The 16,610-nt window shown below is 45.0% G+C and overlaps 1 protein-coding gene across 6 annotated transcripts in view; it reads right to left on the reverse strand.

Moving 5' to 3' along the window:
- The window catches only part of RFX2 (regulatory factor X2), a 61,797-nt gene that overhangs the window by 23,174 nt on the left and 22,013 nt on the right, over positions 1-16,610 (reverse strand). For 3 of the 6 annotated variants that reach the window (XM_042794958.1, XM_042794955.1, XM_042794954.1), the window contains exons 2-5: positions 6,712-6,824; positions 3,967-4,056; positions 2,894-2,973; positions 1,939-2,203 (exon numbers count right to left, since the gene is read on the reverse strand). In XM_042794958.1, the coding sequence (XP_042650892.1) occupies positions 1,939-2,203; positions 2,894-2,973; positions 3,967-4,056; positions 6,712-6,816 (540 nt within the window). In that variant the 5' untranslated portion in view covers positions 6,817-6,824. The remainder of the gene's footprint in view (positions 1-1,938; positions 2,204-2,893; positions 2,974-3,966; positions 4,057-6,711; positions 6,825-16,610) is intronic. The other 3 variants (XM_042794957.1, XM_042794956.1, XM_042794953.1) reach the window with 2 other exon arrangements.

Consider the following 16,610-nt stretch of genomic DNA (forward strand, 5'->3'; position numbering starts at 1 on the left):
GCCAGGACTACAGCCTCTCCGGCCTCTTTAACACCAGCATTTCCTATTCTGTGTTTAAGCAAAACACTGCAACGAAACATAATGTTCCTACCCATTGATTTGATTTGATTCATTGCTCTCCTTAAGCCTTCCACTATCTGTCCAGCCATTATTATGTGAAATTCAAAGCAGTTATCATGGCTCTGCTCTATCCCCCTCTGACTCCGATCTGTGCTGAAAGAAGTGAACACCACACATAGCTGCATCCCTGTACGGCCTTCGATCCGCTATTTCACCCTCTTAAGCCCCTCCACAAGAGCCACAGACATTCTGTGTTAAAATACCTTCAAAAAGTTCATTCCTAAATGCAACAGAGTGAATTTATTTCAGATGCATTCTCATAAAGGTCACTTCCTAAATCCTTTTTTTTTTTTTTTTTTTTTTTTGCTGAACAGCTTTATCTCATGTGATAGACAGCTACAAACTAAATCTGTTCATGGAACATTTCTATTGACATGTATTCTACTCGGGCTTTTTACATTTTGCCCATCACCATGGAAATTTAAAAAAATACAACAAAAAAACCAAACCCCAAACCCAAGAGTAATATTGTGCAGCTTTGCAAGATGCAGTCCCACGCAGGTGACAAGATCAGCAGCTACTTCCTTCAAAATAACAAGCTTGAGCAAAAATCAGAAGACGGCCCAATGCTAGATTTTAACTATGAACAGATAAAATACTCACACAATTCTCATGCCAGAAACGAACCCCAGCTAATCCATGTGCATCTGTCATTTTCTCTTCCACCCAAAGTTAAGGACTTTTCCCCTACTTCTACCTAAGGCAGAGCACATTTACTCCAGGATCAAAGGCAACCTTTCAAGGCACAAAGGTGCAAAACCCATGAAGTCTATACTTTAAAACTCTGTGGGAAAAGAAAGTACAATCTAACCAGCCGGATTTTCAAGAGTACTCAGTAGCAAATGGCTCCTGTTTTTCTCCCTGAGTGGTGCTGTTCACATTTTAAAATCTGGCCACATAGACTGAATTACACCTACATTTGTAATTATGTTTACATACAAACACATAAACACACATAAGTCAGTCTGGAAAGGAAGGTGAGCAGTGTCCCAGAAAATGAGCTCCAACCCACTCCTGGCAGCAGCTGCCTCTAAGGGCTGGTAGATCCTCAGATAAAAGCCCTGGTAGCTTCTAACTGTGAAAAGGCTGTTTTGGGTTAATAGTTGTATTCCCCTGAGTCCCACACAGCTGTACAGCTGTGCTTCTAGCAACCTGGCACCTCGACTGACAGTTGGAGGGACATGATTAAAATAAATTAGAGCTCTAAAACATTTCTGTTTGATCAGTATTATCCCTAAAATACATTTTCTGTAACATATGGCATGGATGGAATACACAATGGTGTAGGAAATATATACAAAGATTTTTGATCACTGTGCACTTGGCATGATCAGCTTGACATACCTTATGTGCTAATTATCCACTGTGTTAATAATGGATTTTTCAGGTCTCTTCATAATTAAAAATATATTGATAGATTTCTTTATTTTGGGTAAGCGAAGTCCCATGTTCATATCTTATACTTATTAGAAAATGTAAATATAGACAATTCTTTTGAATTGGAAAGCCAAAACATTTTGCTTGGGGGAAAAAACCAAAACCCCCAAGAATTTTGCCTTATCTCCATGCTGCATAATTTCAGTGATCCACTCAGAAAATTTGACACGTTTCTGCCCACCAGCAAGAGAGACATTCCAAACCCCCAATGAAAAATATCTGTAGCACACCAGTGTCTATTCTCTCCCTTGCATTCGCATGGCACATTATACAGACATATACACAGCGATAATAGGAAGCTTTTTTTTTTTTCTGAAGGCTTTTCAGTTCCCTTGGAATAATTCCTGGCCCCCGAGCTGCAACATCTGCAGTGCTACATACCGTTGCTGGAGAGGAGCGTGAAGTATGTGACAGAGAATGTCTAGTGTTTTCCATCCCCCCATGAATGAGATAGGCTCCCGAGCCGGAGAGGATCGGACTTCCCCCAATGTCCATGGTGATGCCCACCATGTTGTGAGAGGGAATGGCTGTAGGAGAGGATGCCGCTGTAGTCACCTGAGCTCCACCTCCCTGCGGTTCGAAATAGGATGCTGCGCTGCTGGGGGCGTAAATCTGAGCTTCGGTGTTGTAGGAGTAGGCGGCTCGTCTGCCAAAGGAATGACAGGGTCAGGAGATGGAGAAGAGTTTGCAGATCGGATCTCATGGGCAACAGCTTCTGAAACCCGGGCCGCCTTTCAACAACAAAAAAAAAAAACCTCAACTCCGCTGTCGGTGGGATTTGCTCCACTGACATTGAACCCCGAAAGTCAGCCGTGACAGTGTTGATCATTCCTGAGACAGCCCCCGAGCCCAGGCCCGCGGCCTCGGCCAGAGCGCCGAGCCCGGGAGTCGCCCCGCAGGCACCGACCTCGGCGCAGAGGGTGAGGGCATCCCGGAGGGCAGCAGGTCCAAAGCAGGGGGCACAGCAGGCAGGAGGAAGAGGAGACCTTACCAAACCCCCTTCTTCCTCGAGCAGTCATGCTTTGGTTCCTAAAGCCACCCCACCTCACCACACACACAACGGGCTGGGCAGAGGAAAATACCGGAGCCTTTTCTGTGGCAGGGTTCCCGGGAGAACAGTCCCTCCATGAGGACACCACCTCCTCCGAGGCTGGAGACTGAAACTACCCCCGTGCACACGCCGTAGCATGTGAAGTGGTTGTTTCTCCTCTCCCTCCTTTTAATGTCGGGCAGTGCCAGCAGCAGCACCGGGGTGGAAGGAGCCTGGGAGGAACAAAGGGCTCAACCCAGCTGGGAGGGGAACAGGGCTCTGCTACAGCCAACAAGAGGCTCTTACATGGTTCCATTGGTATAAACAGCTTCTCCTCCTTCCACATACTGGACCTGGGATGGATATACGTGCTGCACGGACTGCACCTGAAACAAGCATCATAAACTCAAGTTACGGACATGTTATTGCCTAGGAACAGCGGGAGAAATTGCATATTACATCCTTAAACAACTTTCAACCTTCCCTTGACATTTAGGCTTTCTTTTTAAAAGAAAAAGAAAACAAAGCAAACCAAAACCCCACATGCTTAAGAATCCCAAAGGACGTATTTATTTTAAAAGGTCAAATTAAAATAAATAAATAAGTAGTTGCTCCATGAGCAGTGGAAACAATGGAGCTGGGTTTCCTCTGCACACATGTCTCAGGGCTGGTTCTCCGCTGACTAATAAGGGTGAGATCATCCTGCAGCCTCTCCTTCGGAGAGGAGGTTGGCAGTGTCCATCTGCACCCCAGTCCCCTTTTCCACTGCCCTGGGAAGGATGTAATTGCCCTCTGTCGAGTTTTTTTTCTGAAACTGAGCAACCAAATAAAAAGTTGCTAGAGGAAGAAGTCAAGAGAGTCAGACTCACTGTCCACATGAAGCAGCACCATGTGCCTGGTTTCTTAGGAAACAAGGACTGTAAAAGGCAAAGTTCAGATAAATAAAAACACTTGCATGATTCTCTGTCACCTAACCCTTCCTATGAAGCCACATGCAGTCAGTACATTTATTTGTGTAATTAAAAAAAATCCCAAACACTTTGCCTCTAAAAAAATCTTTACAGAGGAGAATTGCTTTTCAATGGCAATTAAAAGCATCCATCAAATCTTCAAATGTATGAACGACAACTGCTACAGTAAAGGTTCTTTCTAAACTTTAAATATCTCAAGGGTTTCTTTTGCCATCAGTCTACGAAAGGAAGAGAGATGGAGAAAGCCGTTCTCACAGTGATCTCCAGTTCTCTAATTGCACACAACTCTTTAATTAAGAGCATGGATTTTTCTAGGCAGCTATCTGGCACAGTTTCAAATGTCGTGTGGGACGTGGGCTCCTGTTGACACGTGGGTGCCTGCGTGGTGTCTCACCCTGGAGATATTACCTGTTGTGGAACCTGCTGAACTCTGGGAACAGAGATTTGCTGCATCTGCGCTCCTTTGGGAGCGGAGCCTGCTGCTTGGACCAAAACCCTCTGAAAGAAGAAGATATAGTAACATACACTTACTTTCAGTCTGTAAAACAGGTGCGTTAGGTATTTTCTTTCAAATTTTCATGGAAAGCTTGCCTCCTACCCCAGTACCCCTTACTTAGCATCCCCGCAGTCCCCATCCTTCCAGTGCAAACCTGCACCAAACACCAGCCTGAACTCAGTACCCCAAACTTGGGAAAAGCTGGATCCACATTTTCTGACATGGACCACCTTTAAGTCTCCACGCAAGGAAATAACAGCTAATGGCTGATTGGCAGGAGGAGCTCAACATGACGTTCAGTCACAGCTAAACAAGAACCACTCCTCACACATTCACATTTTCCTCCTACGGCTGCAAAGTTCTTCTCTTCCAGCTGCTATACCAAACCACACTCTGCCTCCTGCCACAAGAAATTGCGCTCTCCAAGGCGCCACAGCACTTAAGGTTTCTACCAGCATGAGAGCTCAGATAGTTTTGCATCTCCTTTTAGTGCCACCAAGGGCAAAGAAGCGCTTCGTGTTGCCTTGCGGTGCTCACTCTGTCCTCTACCTCCGCACTGTCATTTCCATCGTCCCCCTGCTCTTTGTATTACACTCAGCATTCCATTTGACATTGGACACACATCTCGTAGAGTGCTCAGCACCTTGCAGATCCAGCACAACAAGCGTGGGGACATGGTGGATGAAAAGAAACGATTCGCTGAGCACCGTGAGAACAGAGCCAAATATCAGTATGGCCTTTTAAACTGATGAGGACCTTCTCCAGGGAGACAGTCATCCTCTGTGGCTTGAGGCTTTAAAAATACCCAGCAGACTGGGCCAACAGAACAAGAAGTTGCAAATCCTAGAAGAGACCTTGACAATTACTGGCTACCTTATACGTATATATTTATGATTTTTAGCCCTCTGACACCCTCCCAACATGCCTTTCACCGTGCCAGAAATTCTATTCTAGCAGAACTATAGGAATACAATAATTGCCCAGATTTCCAGGCAGCCTCTATATCACCGGTCTCCAGGCTGACCTTCAGGAAGTCTGGATACATTGGAGATCCTGCAGCTGAGCTAGCCGTAAGGACACGTACACTTATGCCAGCCATCACTTTGTCCATTTTCTCTCCAAGAGAGGCTGTAACCAGTGCATAATGGGAACATTATAAGCCTTTTTTCAAGTTAGGCCTTGGCAATGCCACCCAAATCAAAGTCTCAGCAAGATCCTTTCCTTTCTCCTACTCTTGACCTACTCTCTGTCATTGCTTTTACTGAATGACACATCTCCTTTGACACAGCTGCCCAGCTCAGCTACTTGTGTAATTTGTCACTGCCTGTCCAGTTGCTCCTACTACCTTCCAACCAAAAAAATTAATCATCTCCAACCTGTAAGATGAGGCCATCCTGTTCATACAGCCTTTGCTCACACTGAAAGGTAGACCAGCGATCAACAACACCAAAGGCTTCAGCCTCACACCAGTCATGCTGCCAGTAGTTCATTCCTAGTATTTTCTTTGTCCTGCTGGTGAGAGGAGAAGGCTCTGGGTGCTCCTCCTCTTCAGCAATCTTCCATGATCCTCTGTGTCTTCCTTAATCCATGGCATTCCACTCAATACTCCGTGTCATGATGACAGCACCGGGAAAGGCTGGAGGGGTAATTTCATAATCCAAAGCCGATGGGTTTTCTAAACTTCTCTTTGACTGTTGTCACAGTCAAATTCACACTAATGACTGACAACTCCTGAGAAACATGACACTACTGATCAGCGTTATCCACATCACTACGATACGAACAAGAAACATCACCCAGAGAAATCGAAGATGGGAAGGCTGAGAGATGACATGCACCGAACCACACGATGTGAATGTCCACGTCTCCTAGTGAATCAAATGCTTCTACCAATTCACAATTTTTAATTGTTCCTTTTCATCAGCATCCAATGGCAGCTACTTCTGCTCACTTGGGAGTTGGAGAAGGGTGTAGCTAAGTTACACCCACCCATCCTCTTATCCCTCCAGCTTCCTGCAACAGAAACTTCTTCTGATAGTTCCCCAAAAGGCATAAAAAGGAACCAATTTTACTTAACCCTTCCCATTTTGCACTACGTAGTTTTCATTCATCAGTTGAAGCTATCATTCCTCTCCTATCCAGAGACCTTCCAAGTGCATCATGTCCAGGTATACGAATCATGCATCACCCCTATCCCCAATTTAAAATGTCAGGATCCACCTACCGAAGGAAGAGACCAGCATGTGGCTCCTCCACCCTCTCCTTGCTTTAGCACTCCCCCCACCTCTTCTCTCTTGAGCTCGGTACCTTATTTGCAGAGATGCCTTTAAGGACTGTTTCATTTTCTCCTGCTTTTATTGACACACCAAATAATGACAACAGGATATTACGCTGAAGCAAGCACCAAACTGGCATGAAGTGACTTCCTTGGGTAGCTACGTTAAAATCTAAATCCCATGTTTTAAAGCTTGCCTATCTGTAGGGCTAACACATTAAATATCTAAGGCCTTTATCAACACAAAGTCCAGCAACAGGTTCTCCCAATGAGCTGATTAACAATCCTCTCTCTCATATAAAAACCCTGGATTAAAATACAGCTGCCAGTCAAACAGGGCTCTTCTCCATGGCAACGGCATTTCCAGCTGTGCATACGTTACCTGCTGAGACGCTGGCACTGGCTGCACTACCGGGGCTTGGGCTGATGCAGAAGTGTGAAGTGCCACAGAAGCTGCTGAGTCTGATCCACCCTCTGAACTCTGCATGCTCACTGCTGGGGAGAGCAGAGGGGACATCAGCCGGGGAAAGCACAGCTACACACCGCGGCAAACGCCCGAGGAACCGTGGCTAAAAGGAACAAAATCCCAGTGGAAGATCCAGGGGAAGTGCTAGGAAGGAAGGTAGCTACCTTCCTACACAGAGGACTCTTTTTAGTCTTGGAGCTAATTTTAATGCGGTATTATATTAAGAAAAAAAAGAAAGTTGCACAATTGTTCCACAGAAAGGAGAGGGAAGGAACAGAAAATGCCCTTCTAAATATAACCAAAAAGTAGTGCTGGAAAATTATTGTGTCATAGTGAGGATAACTTCAGATCTGGAAGAGCAAGAGCATATTTTTAAAATAATTTTTCTTCCCCCTCTGCCTTATCATGTTTAACTACTGCAAAAAAAAAAAAAAAAAATTAATCAAATCTAAGCACATGCCTGGAGCTTAGCTAATGCTTTCATTTGGAAAGTGAGGTGGTCAATTCGGGTTTATAATCACAACCAATAATCAAACACGAATAGCAGCACGGAGATTCATCATCATTTTAAAACCCCACGCCACCCCCCCAAAGAAACAGTTCCCTCCCATCCGTCCCCTTGCCCCAAAACGCCACCAGCCTCACAAAGGTCCCCAAACGCAGACACACCACCCCGCCCCGGTCCTGCTCCCACGCTGCAACCCTCCGGAGCCGATGCCCTCAGCATCCTCCGAGTCACCCGGGTCCCCCTGTCCCGGCACTCACCCCGCGTTGCTCAGCCACCTTGGGAAGCATCCCAAGGCCACGCAGGAATGTCCTGGGGATGGAGAGATGGCACGGGAGCAGGGCTGAGCGCCTGCCCTGCAGCACAGGCTCTCCATCCCCTGGGTCTCCCCGCTCCCTCACGGCAAAGCCCAGCAACCGAGGGTCGCTGCGACGGTGCTTCCCGAGAGCAGACAATGTCATTTGGGGGTTTCTGATGCGATATGGAGGGGTGGGGGAGCCTTTTTTTCTCAGTTTCTTGTGAAAGTTCCTGTTTAAAAAACTATTTTAGGAGGGTCTCTTTTGTCACTTCAAGACTTCAAGATTCAGAAACACCCAGATTTTGAGCAGTGTCATTTCTCTTTTCTCAGCCTCGCTGCTCAGTGTAACGTAGCCTCCAAATAACAGCATGAAATATTTTCTGGTTTAATTCCCTCCTCTACTCAGTATTTAAGCTTTTTCCTCAACTTTGTGAAAGTTAAGAGGCAAAAGGAAAAATGAGAAACTAAGGGACACTGAACCCTGCTCATTTGATAGCTCTTTGCAGTGAAAAAAAATGCAAGGGGGGAGATGAAATTACAAAAACTGTAATCGTTTCTTCTGCTTCAGCTACTGAAAAAAATCCCCCAATATTTAGATTCTTCATAAAACAGGTTTTTAAGATTTTTTTCCACTCAGTGCTGACCCGATATTCCCATGCTACCCATTAGCAAATTACAATAATTCCTCTCCCGACTTCCCTGAAACCCCGCAGCATGCAAGTAATTTTCTCTTTCACATCATCTTTCTTGCATCCAGGAGAAAAAGCAGATACAGAACTCACATAGTCCCTGCTCCAAACACAGCTCCCAGATTAATCTAACAAGCCAGAAACGAGGCAAAGAAATTCAGTCACTATTTATCACCAGTTGTGTCCCTCCGTAGGCCTCAAGGCTGCCCGCAGCAGACGCGCACAACCCCATTCCCTGCAGCTCCTCTATAAAAAGGCAGCACCTGCTTCTCCCCATCACTGCCTCTCGGCACAGTTTTTAGCCAAAACTTCTTTGTGAGAAGATACCAGTTGCAATAGTGCTGTGGGCTCATGAAAATAATAATTCTCGCAGTAAATTAATGAAATAGCCTCTCGCCTGTTCCAGCCCGAGATTATTTGCAACTAAACATTTAGCCAGCACTGCTGGCAAAGGAGGCAGGTTTATAAAACTTGTGTGAAGATGCTCAGGCAGAAGAGAGGGGTCACTTTTAGAATACATATTCTCCTAACTTTTGCAAGAGTGTTTTATTGTCTCTTGTTTGTGCCCAGGGCTCCAGTTCACAGCTTTCCAGGGTTTTGTGAGTGGAACAATATAGCATGGTGAGGTTACAGAAGAAAGGTGGGTACGTTGCCAAATATATTTTAATGCTCTATTTGAGAATGGTTCTGGCAGGGACAGATCTTGCCATTTCAGGTCTACAGAAAGGTCTCTTTTCAAGTGTAGTTATAATCAGAAAAGGACACTCAGGTGCTATCTCAAAATTACCACCTACTCATCTCTGCTGATAAATTTTGCCTTCTGGTTTCCCTCAGTGACCAAGAGAGTCCAGCGAGAGGCAGGCAGGGTGGAAGATGAATTGTCTGCTGCCAAAATAAATCATCAACATTATTTTCAGATTTGTTACAAAACGCAGGCTCTGTTAATGATGACAACCAAGCCAGACACAAAGGCTCCAATGAAATCTGCAGCCGGTACTTCCAGGCAAGGTAGACAGACACAGACGTACTGGACCGCCGAGGCACATGTACAAGACTTCTTATTATTTTGTTTATCAGTGAAACATCCCGGATAAAGCATAATTCATTTCCCATTAAAGCCATCCTGTGCTTCCTGAGAATTGGAGACACAGATACGTGTGCACCATCTGCTAACGTTAATTTGTGCTGACGAAAAGCTGACAACGTAAACAGAATTCCTACGCTCTGAGAAACCACTGCAAGGTGTTACAACGCTTTGCCGAAATCCTGGCAGCACAGCTACCAAGTGAGCCGGCACCTGAGCCAAGGCTCCAGAGGATGGATAAAGCACTGGCTTTCAAGGACGAGAGGAATCGTGGCATCTGAAGTCTCGCTCTTCTTGGGAGTTGGAGTGCAAAGTAAGGAACATCCTTGTAGCTCCTTAGCGAACGTCGGCTGCTGGAGCTCGGCCCTTTGCCTGTGCAGCTCCTTGGCAGTTCTGCCACATCCCGAAAGCAAATGCCCATGAAAGGACTCGCTGCTCTCCCTCAATCTCATTTTTCACCTCCCACAGAGGAGGAAGTTTCACAGTGTTCTTGATCAGACTCTCCTATAGAGATTCAGTGGCTCAAAAGTGACCCCTCCTGTTTCCCAAAGATCTAAGATTCGCTGCCTTCCCCTCAGACCTGGTCTAAGGAAGAGAGGTTCATCCCAGCCATGCTTGCTTCCCACTCCTGGCGGGGGGAGGACGCTGTAGCTCTCTCGGAGCAGAAGTGACTGACAGAAGCTATTAAAAGGTGTCTCGTGGCTTCTGACAGCCGGTGAAAGCCTGACAGCTTGGCAGCCCCTCTGGTACTGGGGAGTTTGCACAAATCGAGAAGCTAATTAGTAGTCAACAAAGCCACTGGTGGGTCACAGAGAGGATCGGCATCCACAGTTGATTTTCCCAGCCCTCAGGCTCCTTACTGGGTTAAGAAGAGCAAAAAGACAAGTCAGTTATGCAAGCGGAATGAGCAGACGGGACCTGACCATGCAATCAGGAATAACATCGTGGTGAGAAGGGCCTTGCTCAAGACCTTGGCGTTTCAGGTAGGGACAAGTTTAAAACGCTGGCTGCTCAACGTGGCATGTGATGTCACGTGCAGCGTCACAACTGTGGAAGGCATTGCAGAAATCTGGATCCCAGGTTGCATCATCACTGAATGAATCAGGCAGATAACAAGGCTGCTGCCTCTGGAAACCTTCTGTTTACACACAGCTATCTCGGTATCCAAGCACACAGCGGTGACAGGAAAGGAAATCCAGAAAAAAACTAATAACTTCTGGGTGCTATTTCTGGTTCTGCCACCAGCTTGCTCTGTGACCTTGAACAGGATGCTTCCCCTTCCCCGCACTACAGTTTTCCCACTCCTAAAAAAGCCCCAGTACTCCCCCAGGTAAGGTATTTTTTGAGCACTGGTCTCAGAGGGCTGTCAAAATCTGAATACATTTGAGAAAGACAAGTAGTAATATTACAAGCCTCGAGGGTTGATAAAAACTCCAATTGTCACTGTCTCATTCATAAGCCACACTGCCTTTATGTAAATAGCCTTGCCTTTGTTAATCTCTCCTGTCTAAACCAGCTCCAAAATGCTGGTAAAACAGAGATAAGAGGAGCATTTAAAAATATTTTTCATATTCAAGTTTGCAGAGAGAGGGGGGAGAAAAGGAGGGGGCAGCAGAAGAATACCACACAGCTCAGCTTTCTCCTGTGAATTGCCTTCGAGTGCCAAGAGGGGAAAGCACCAGAGTCCTCTGTACTGGTCCCCAAACCCCAGGAAGAGCCTGGGAAGGGAGGGGGGCTGATGCAGGAGCCCCCCAGCAGTGGGAAGGTGCCCCTGGGTGCTCCATCTGTGCCGCAGCCCACAAGCACTGCCATCCAGGAGATGAGGAGGAACTGCAAGTATTTTTCCACAGAATGTTTTAATATAAACTATCGGCTCCCGAACACTCAAACAAAAAACTTTTTGGAGCTAAATGCCGAGACCTCAAACGTCTCATAACTGCTGCTGATCGGAGCCAGAGCAGGGAGGCTGCCCCAGGGAAATATTTGGTTTATTTTTCTTTGGTGCTCTGGTCCTTGCCGCAGGACATGTAGGCACATGGGTAGCTGAGCACCAGCAGCCATCCCAGGCGGCTCCGAGACTTCAAATAAAAAAGGATTTAAGCCCCTGCCTTCCTCATGCCCAGGGTTGTGTCTGTTGTAACTGTGAGCTGACCTACTTGGTGTTTTTATACTAGAAGAAAATGTCACCATTTGAAGTGAACATATTTTATATGTTAAGAGCAGCCATACATAAATCAGGGGTGGGACTGGCACAGTCTTGGCTCTCGTGGGGTATTTAGTCTTGTATTTACATATCTCTAATTTTTTAAGGTGAAAATGTAAAGCATATTAGCTACCCCACACCAGTAACTGATGAACATTTTTGTTAATCCAGAATAATCATACAGTTATAGTGGTATTGCTTTCAAAATACTGTAACTGTTACTGTTTCAGTGAATCATTTGCTCATTTGAAGACAAATCATGAACTGTTTTATTATTTTGCTTTTGAAAGCTTACATGATCATTCTTTGATCTTATTTAAACTTTTTAAAATTAATTTTTTTCTGGCAGACCTTTTGAAATAGAATATAATACTGGGACATAAATGAGGGAAAGGAAAATGTCTTTGATGAGTTTTTTGTTGTTAAGAACAGTCAATTATTCTACCCCTAGGACAGTTTCTCACAGCTATTTATATTTAAGCTTCCCAGTAAACCTGGGTGGGTTTTATTACCTCTACTGGGTAAGTAATTCCCTCGATTTGCCATTTCTAAATGGGCTTAACAACTTCTTCTCAAAGAGCATTTAAATGCGGGGCATAAAAATCCACTGGGAAAATGACTGCCTTGAAGTACAGGAATCAACAGTATATCAGATTTTTGATGACTGAATCATGGCTTTGATTTCAAATTAAGATACAAAGGTGAAAAAAGTTTATTTTTGCAGGTGAACCTGCTAAAATTATGCTTGCCTTTTTACTACTGTGATTCAGTATGCCCAACAGCCAGGTGCTCAGCTGTGCAGTTTGTACTCCAAGTTTTCTTTCTGTTCAGTGGATATCAGGCTGACCAGTGGGTAAAATAACCAGGGAAACACATACGGTCACATTTCTATATGCAAGCTCATGATACAGATATTAATTTTGTATAGATATCTCCTGATATCTGGTATTTTATTGAAAATAATGGGAAGGTTTTAGTTTAATTGAAAAAAAATCAATTATTTCTCATCCATAACTTTTGATTCTGCTAGGATCAAAATTCAAACCCAAGATTTTGCTTTTTTTTTTTTTTTTGCTTGGTTTTGTGCATTTCTTGCATACTTTGAAAGGAAGGCTTACATATAAAAATAGTTCTTTGGTTTCTGGAACTTTTATTCAGATTTAGTTGGCTTGGAGCTTAGATAAATAGGAAAACCAGAACAGCAATAACCAAACTCAGAAGAAATAAAAATGTTATTTAACCACCACATTCTATACGGGCTCTAAGTGGTATTTTCTCCCTCGACTATAGAAAAAGGAACTATGGTTTTTATATTTAATAGATTCACTAGTGAGAATCCTCAACACTCTCTAAAGTGACTGAAAATAATAGAAGGAATACAGGGAATAACAAATTTTGACTTTTTTTCTAGCAGATGCACACTACCCATCAACTTTATCCACCACATTCTATGCCACATTTATTTTACTAATGAAAACTTTCTTAAATTTATTTTCCATTTCATTCAATATTTTTGGCTCAGTCTGTATTTAATAATTTGCCCTGAAAAGGCATTAGTTGTGTTTTAACCAGAGCATAGAAAGGAAGCGTTTAATTATTTGGAAGAAGAAACTTCTTATTTTATGTGAACGAAAATGCAATTGAGTGACTTATACCACCTTAGAGCAGAACTAAGGCAAATACTTGTATAAAACTCGGCTTGCCTCCTGACTCCACACGCACCCTTTATCCCCGCTGTGCATGTCTCTAACGCATGCTATCTCCAAGAAACAACAGGCGTTCCCCTGAAATTCAAATCGGGAAAATATTAATATTTTTTTTCCACTGCCCGTAAAACTCAGAAGCCAGAGGAGCGCACGAGCAGGCACATGCAGATAGCCAGCACGTGGCTCTGAACCAAGACCAAGGGCCAAGTGTGTCCCCATCTTTGCACCCGCTTTGGAAAAAATATGATTCCAGCTCACCCATCTGTGAAACCAAAAGAAACTCTTCGCTTTTGGATGGCTGAGCCGCCCCCCCATTTAGGAATTATCTTTTCCTTCAGACCATACAAGTGATGCTTGGAGAACAAAGCTCCCAGCACGGCTGTTGGCAATGGCTGCAGCTCAAAGCATTTGGAAGTCTGGCTGCTTCGCACCTGAACTTAATCCTTGTCTGAAATGTCGTACAACTGGCAACCACGATACCAGTTTGACTGAGGAGAGCTACAGCATTTCCTGGTTTTTTCACTGCTCTAAAAGCCTTGGAAGAAAAGCCTGCCGTTCCGGCTTGCAGAGGGAGCCAGGAAACACGGGAGCAGGTTAGGACTGGACAGAGTCTTGGCTCATCAAAACCTTGGCCTCCGCACACCAACACCCCTCAGCCCACGCGGAGGACAGCCCGGCACGCCCGCGGCCACGCGGCACCGAGCCACCCCACGGAGCCCGGGATGCTGCGGGACGGGGCCCGGCGTCCCCGCGAGCGGCAACAGGCACTCGTGTCCCGGTCGCATCCCGAGGCTGGAGCAGCATTCGCCTTTCGCAGCCAGTCAGTCCCTCCTAAACCACGAGAGGGGTAGGGGGAGAGGTTTGGGCCGGCTCCGTACTCGGAGCAGTGTGAATGTGCTCTTATCCCCATCGCAGCTGAAGGAGAGCTCTGCCAGACTAACAGGGGCTGGCACTTGAGCTGGTTCATCTCAGGAGTGTCCTGGGCCACATGTCATAGCCTTTAGCCTTTTAGTAAGTGGTGGTAAGCGAAGGGGATGGAAGGGGGAAGCAAACATGACAAGGAACTTGATAACAAGGAGGGGCTGCTTATTACATGGCTTCGAAATGTTATAAGCAGAGAAGACACCAGAGCCTTCCACTGATTAGGTTAAATTAATTTAAAACAGAAGCAAATGCTGCTTGTCTGAGAGCTCTAGTTACCTGGAAACACAGATAAACCCAAAACACGTGTTTCAAGGGCAGGACACAGTATAGCTGTTGGTTTGTGTTTTGGTTTGTTGGGTTTTGTTTGGTGGGGATTTTTTGGTTTGGTTGTTTTTGTTTTGTTTTTTTTTTTTTTCAGAAACCTGGTCCTCATGGAAAAATACAAATTTGGAAATGGCTTTTATTAGCAAGTTAATAATATACCGAAATACAAATATACACCCAGTCTTTAATTAGATTTCATGGAATCAAGTCAAGTAATATATATATATATCCACACGTGATCATTGTGTAACAGCAGTTCACTAATCTGTGCTGTTTCTTTAAAAGTAACTTTCAGAGAGGCAAAGGAAAGCAAGGAATGTATCTGTGCTGGCCCTATAATTTGGAGTTTCCTTAAGAGCCAGCTGAGACTGAATAGAAGAAGCTGTGATGGTTTAAAGTTGCTGGCAGCAGCCTGTGGACAAATCCCACGTGCACGGATCTCAGACCTGAACACGGGCAAAGCAATGTTGAGAACGTCCCCCCTCAAGACAAAAACCTGTCCTATTTTCTTTCTTTCTGGGTTAATAATACGAACACTCTCCAAGTGTCAAAAGCCAGGACTGGATTCCTTCAGATCTGAATGCATCCCTTCAGGTGCTCAGAAACGCAGGGCCCAGCGTACAGCCTATTTACTGCCCTACTGCATTTCACCCTGTCTGCCAACAGACACCTGCACGAGTCCCAGCTGTTTGTTCTTAAGAAAAAGTCCAACAGCTTCCAGGTTTTTTTAGCCTTGTACAACCCTGTCAACAAGTGCTTGAAACCCCTTGATTATTTCCTATTAATTACCTAAATCTTGACTTCAGAAGAGTTTTGCTACAATGATGGCAAATATTGCTACCCAAGAAACAACATCTTGATATCTGCTGAGCACTACAGAAGCTTCCATGCCTGGAAGGAGGAATCAAAAGTCACACACTACGCTGTACTCCATGTCCAGGCCCTTCAGATACCGGCTGCAATGTATGCATTGGTGCTATTTGGCAAAAACAAGCACAAGTTCTGGGATTGAATTAATCACTTCCCCTATTTTTAATATATGCACTGTAGGGGTTTCCCAGGGCTGTGATTCAATACGGAAAATAGAGTGCACCAAGCAAAAATCTGACACAAAAGCATTTCAAAGGTTCCTTTCTAGGACAAATCTTAAAGTTTCAGTCATCAACCAAACCAGAACACCCGGTTATTGACCCCTGCAGTCTGTAGCTCTGCTTCTGCACGCTCCCCGGATGATTCCAGGTACCTGGATACAGCTAATCCTCCCCCCGACTGAACTGGGCTCATTTTGGAACAAGAAGCTGCAAACCATGGTACTCGACTGCATTTTTGCAACACCTGCTTTTATAGTCTGTCCTATAGCAGAAAACTTTGGAACATGTCACTTATTTTAAATTAATTCCAAGAGATCAGCTTAATTTAAATCTATACACTTCTGAGCCCTCCCTTTTTCCTTGTTTAGGCTAGACAGCCCTTTCAGTGCTTTTAAGGCTCACCAGCCTTTTGACAATTTAAGTGTGAAGTAGGAGATTTGCTGCAGTATTTCATTTAGATGTGGGGCAGCAGCAGCAGCTGTTTCCATCATGCCTATCTGGTGAACAGCAAATACAGAAGCAACTGCTGCCAACACAGTCCAGTATATTGTTATTTATTCATATAGCACCATTCACAAGCACTATGGTGCTTCACAAAGTTAAGCAGAACAAGTCACAAACTTAAACTGTGGCTGTTCAGAGAAGAGATGACTTTTTCTCAGATTTTACAGCATCAGCTGAGTCAGTGCTCCGGCAGTCTCCAGGAGAGATCCCACCACGGGGTGGACTGAAACATGGCACGAGGGGATAAACAAGTGGTCACGAGCGTTAGTGCTGCTGTGGGTTTGAGAAGCCAGAAGGAGAGTTGGAGCAAGGAGAGAAGAAGTGGTCGCTTTTCCCTTCTGAAAGGCAGGGAGTGCCTGAGCGGGCACGAGGAGGAGGAGGAGCGCTTGTTTGCTTTCTCCTGACACTAAGGGCAAGTTTCTTTGTCTCTCTCAAACACCTACATGAGCTCTGACCCCACCGTGCTTCTGCCCCCGCACGAGATGCT

The sequence above is a fragment of the Tyto alba genome, unplaced genomic scaffold (assembly GCF_018691265.1).
Source record: "Tyto alba isolate M040663 unplaced genomic scaffold, T.alba_DEE_v4.0 Super-Scaffold_20000042, whole genome shotgun sequence".
Classification (NCBI taxonomy): Eukaryota; Metazoa; Chordata; class Aves; order Strigiformes; family Tytonidae; genus Tyto; species Tyto alba.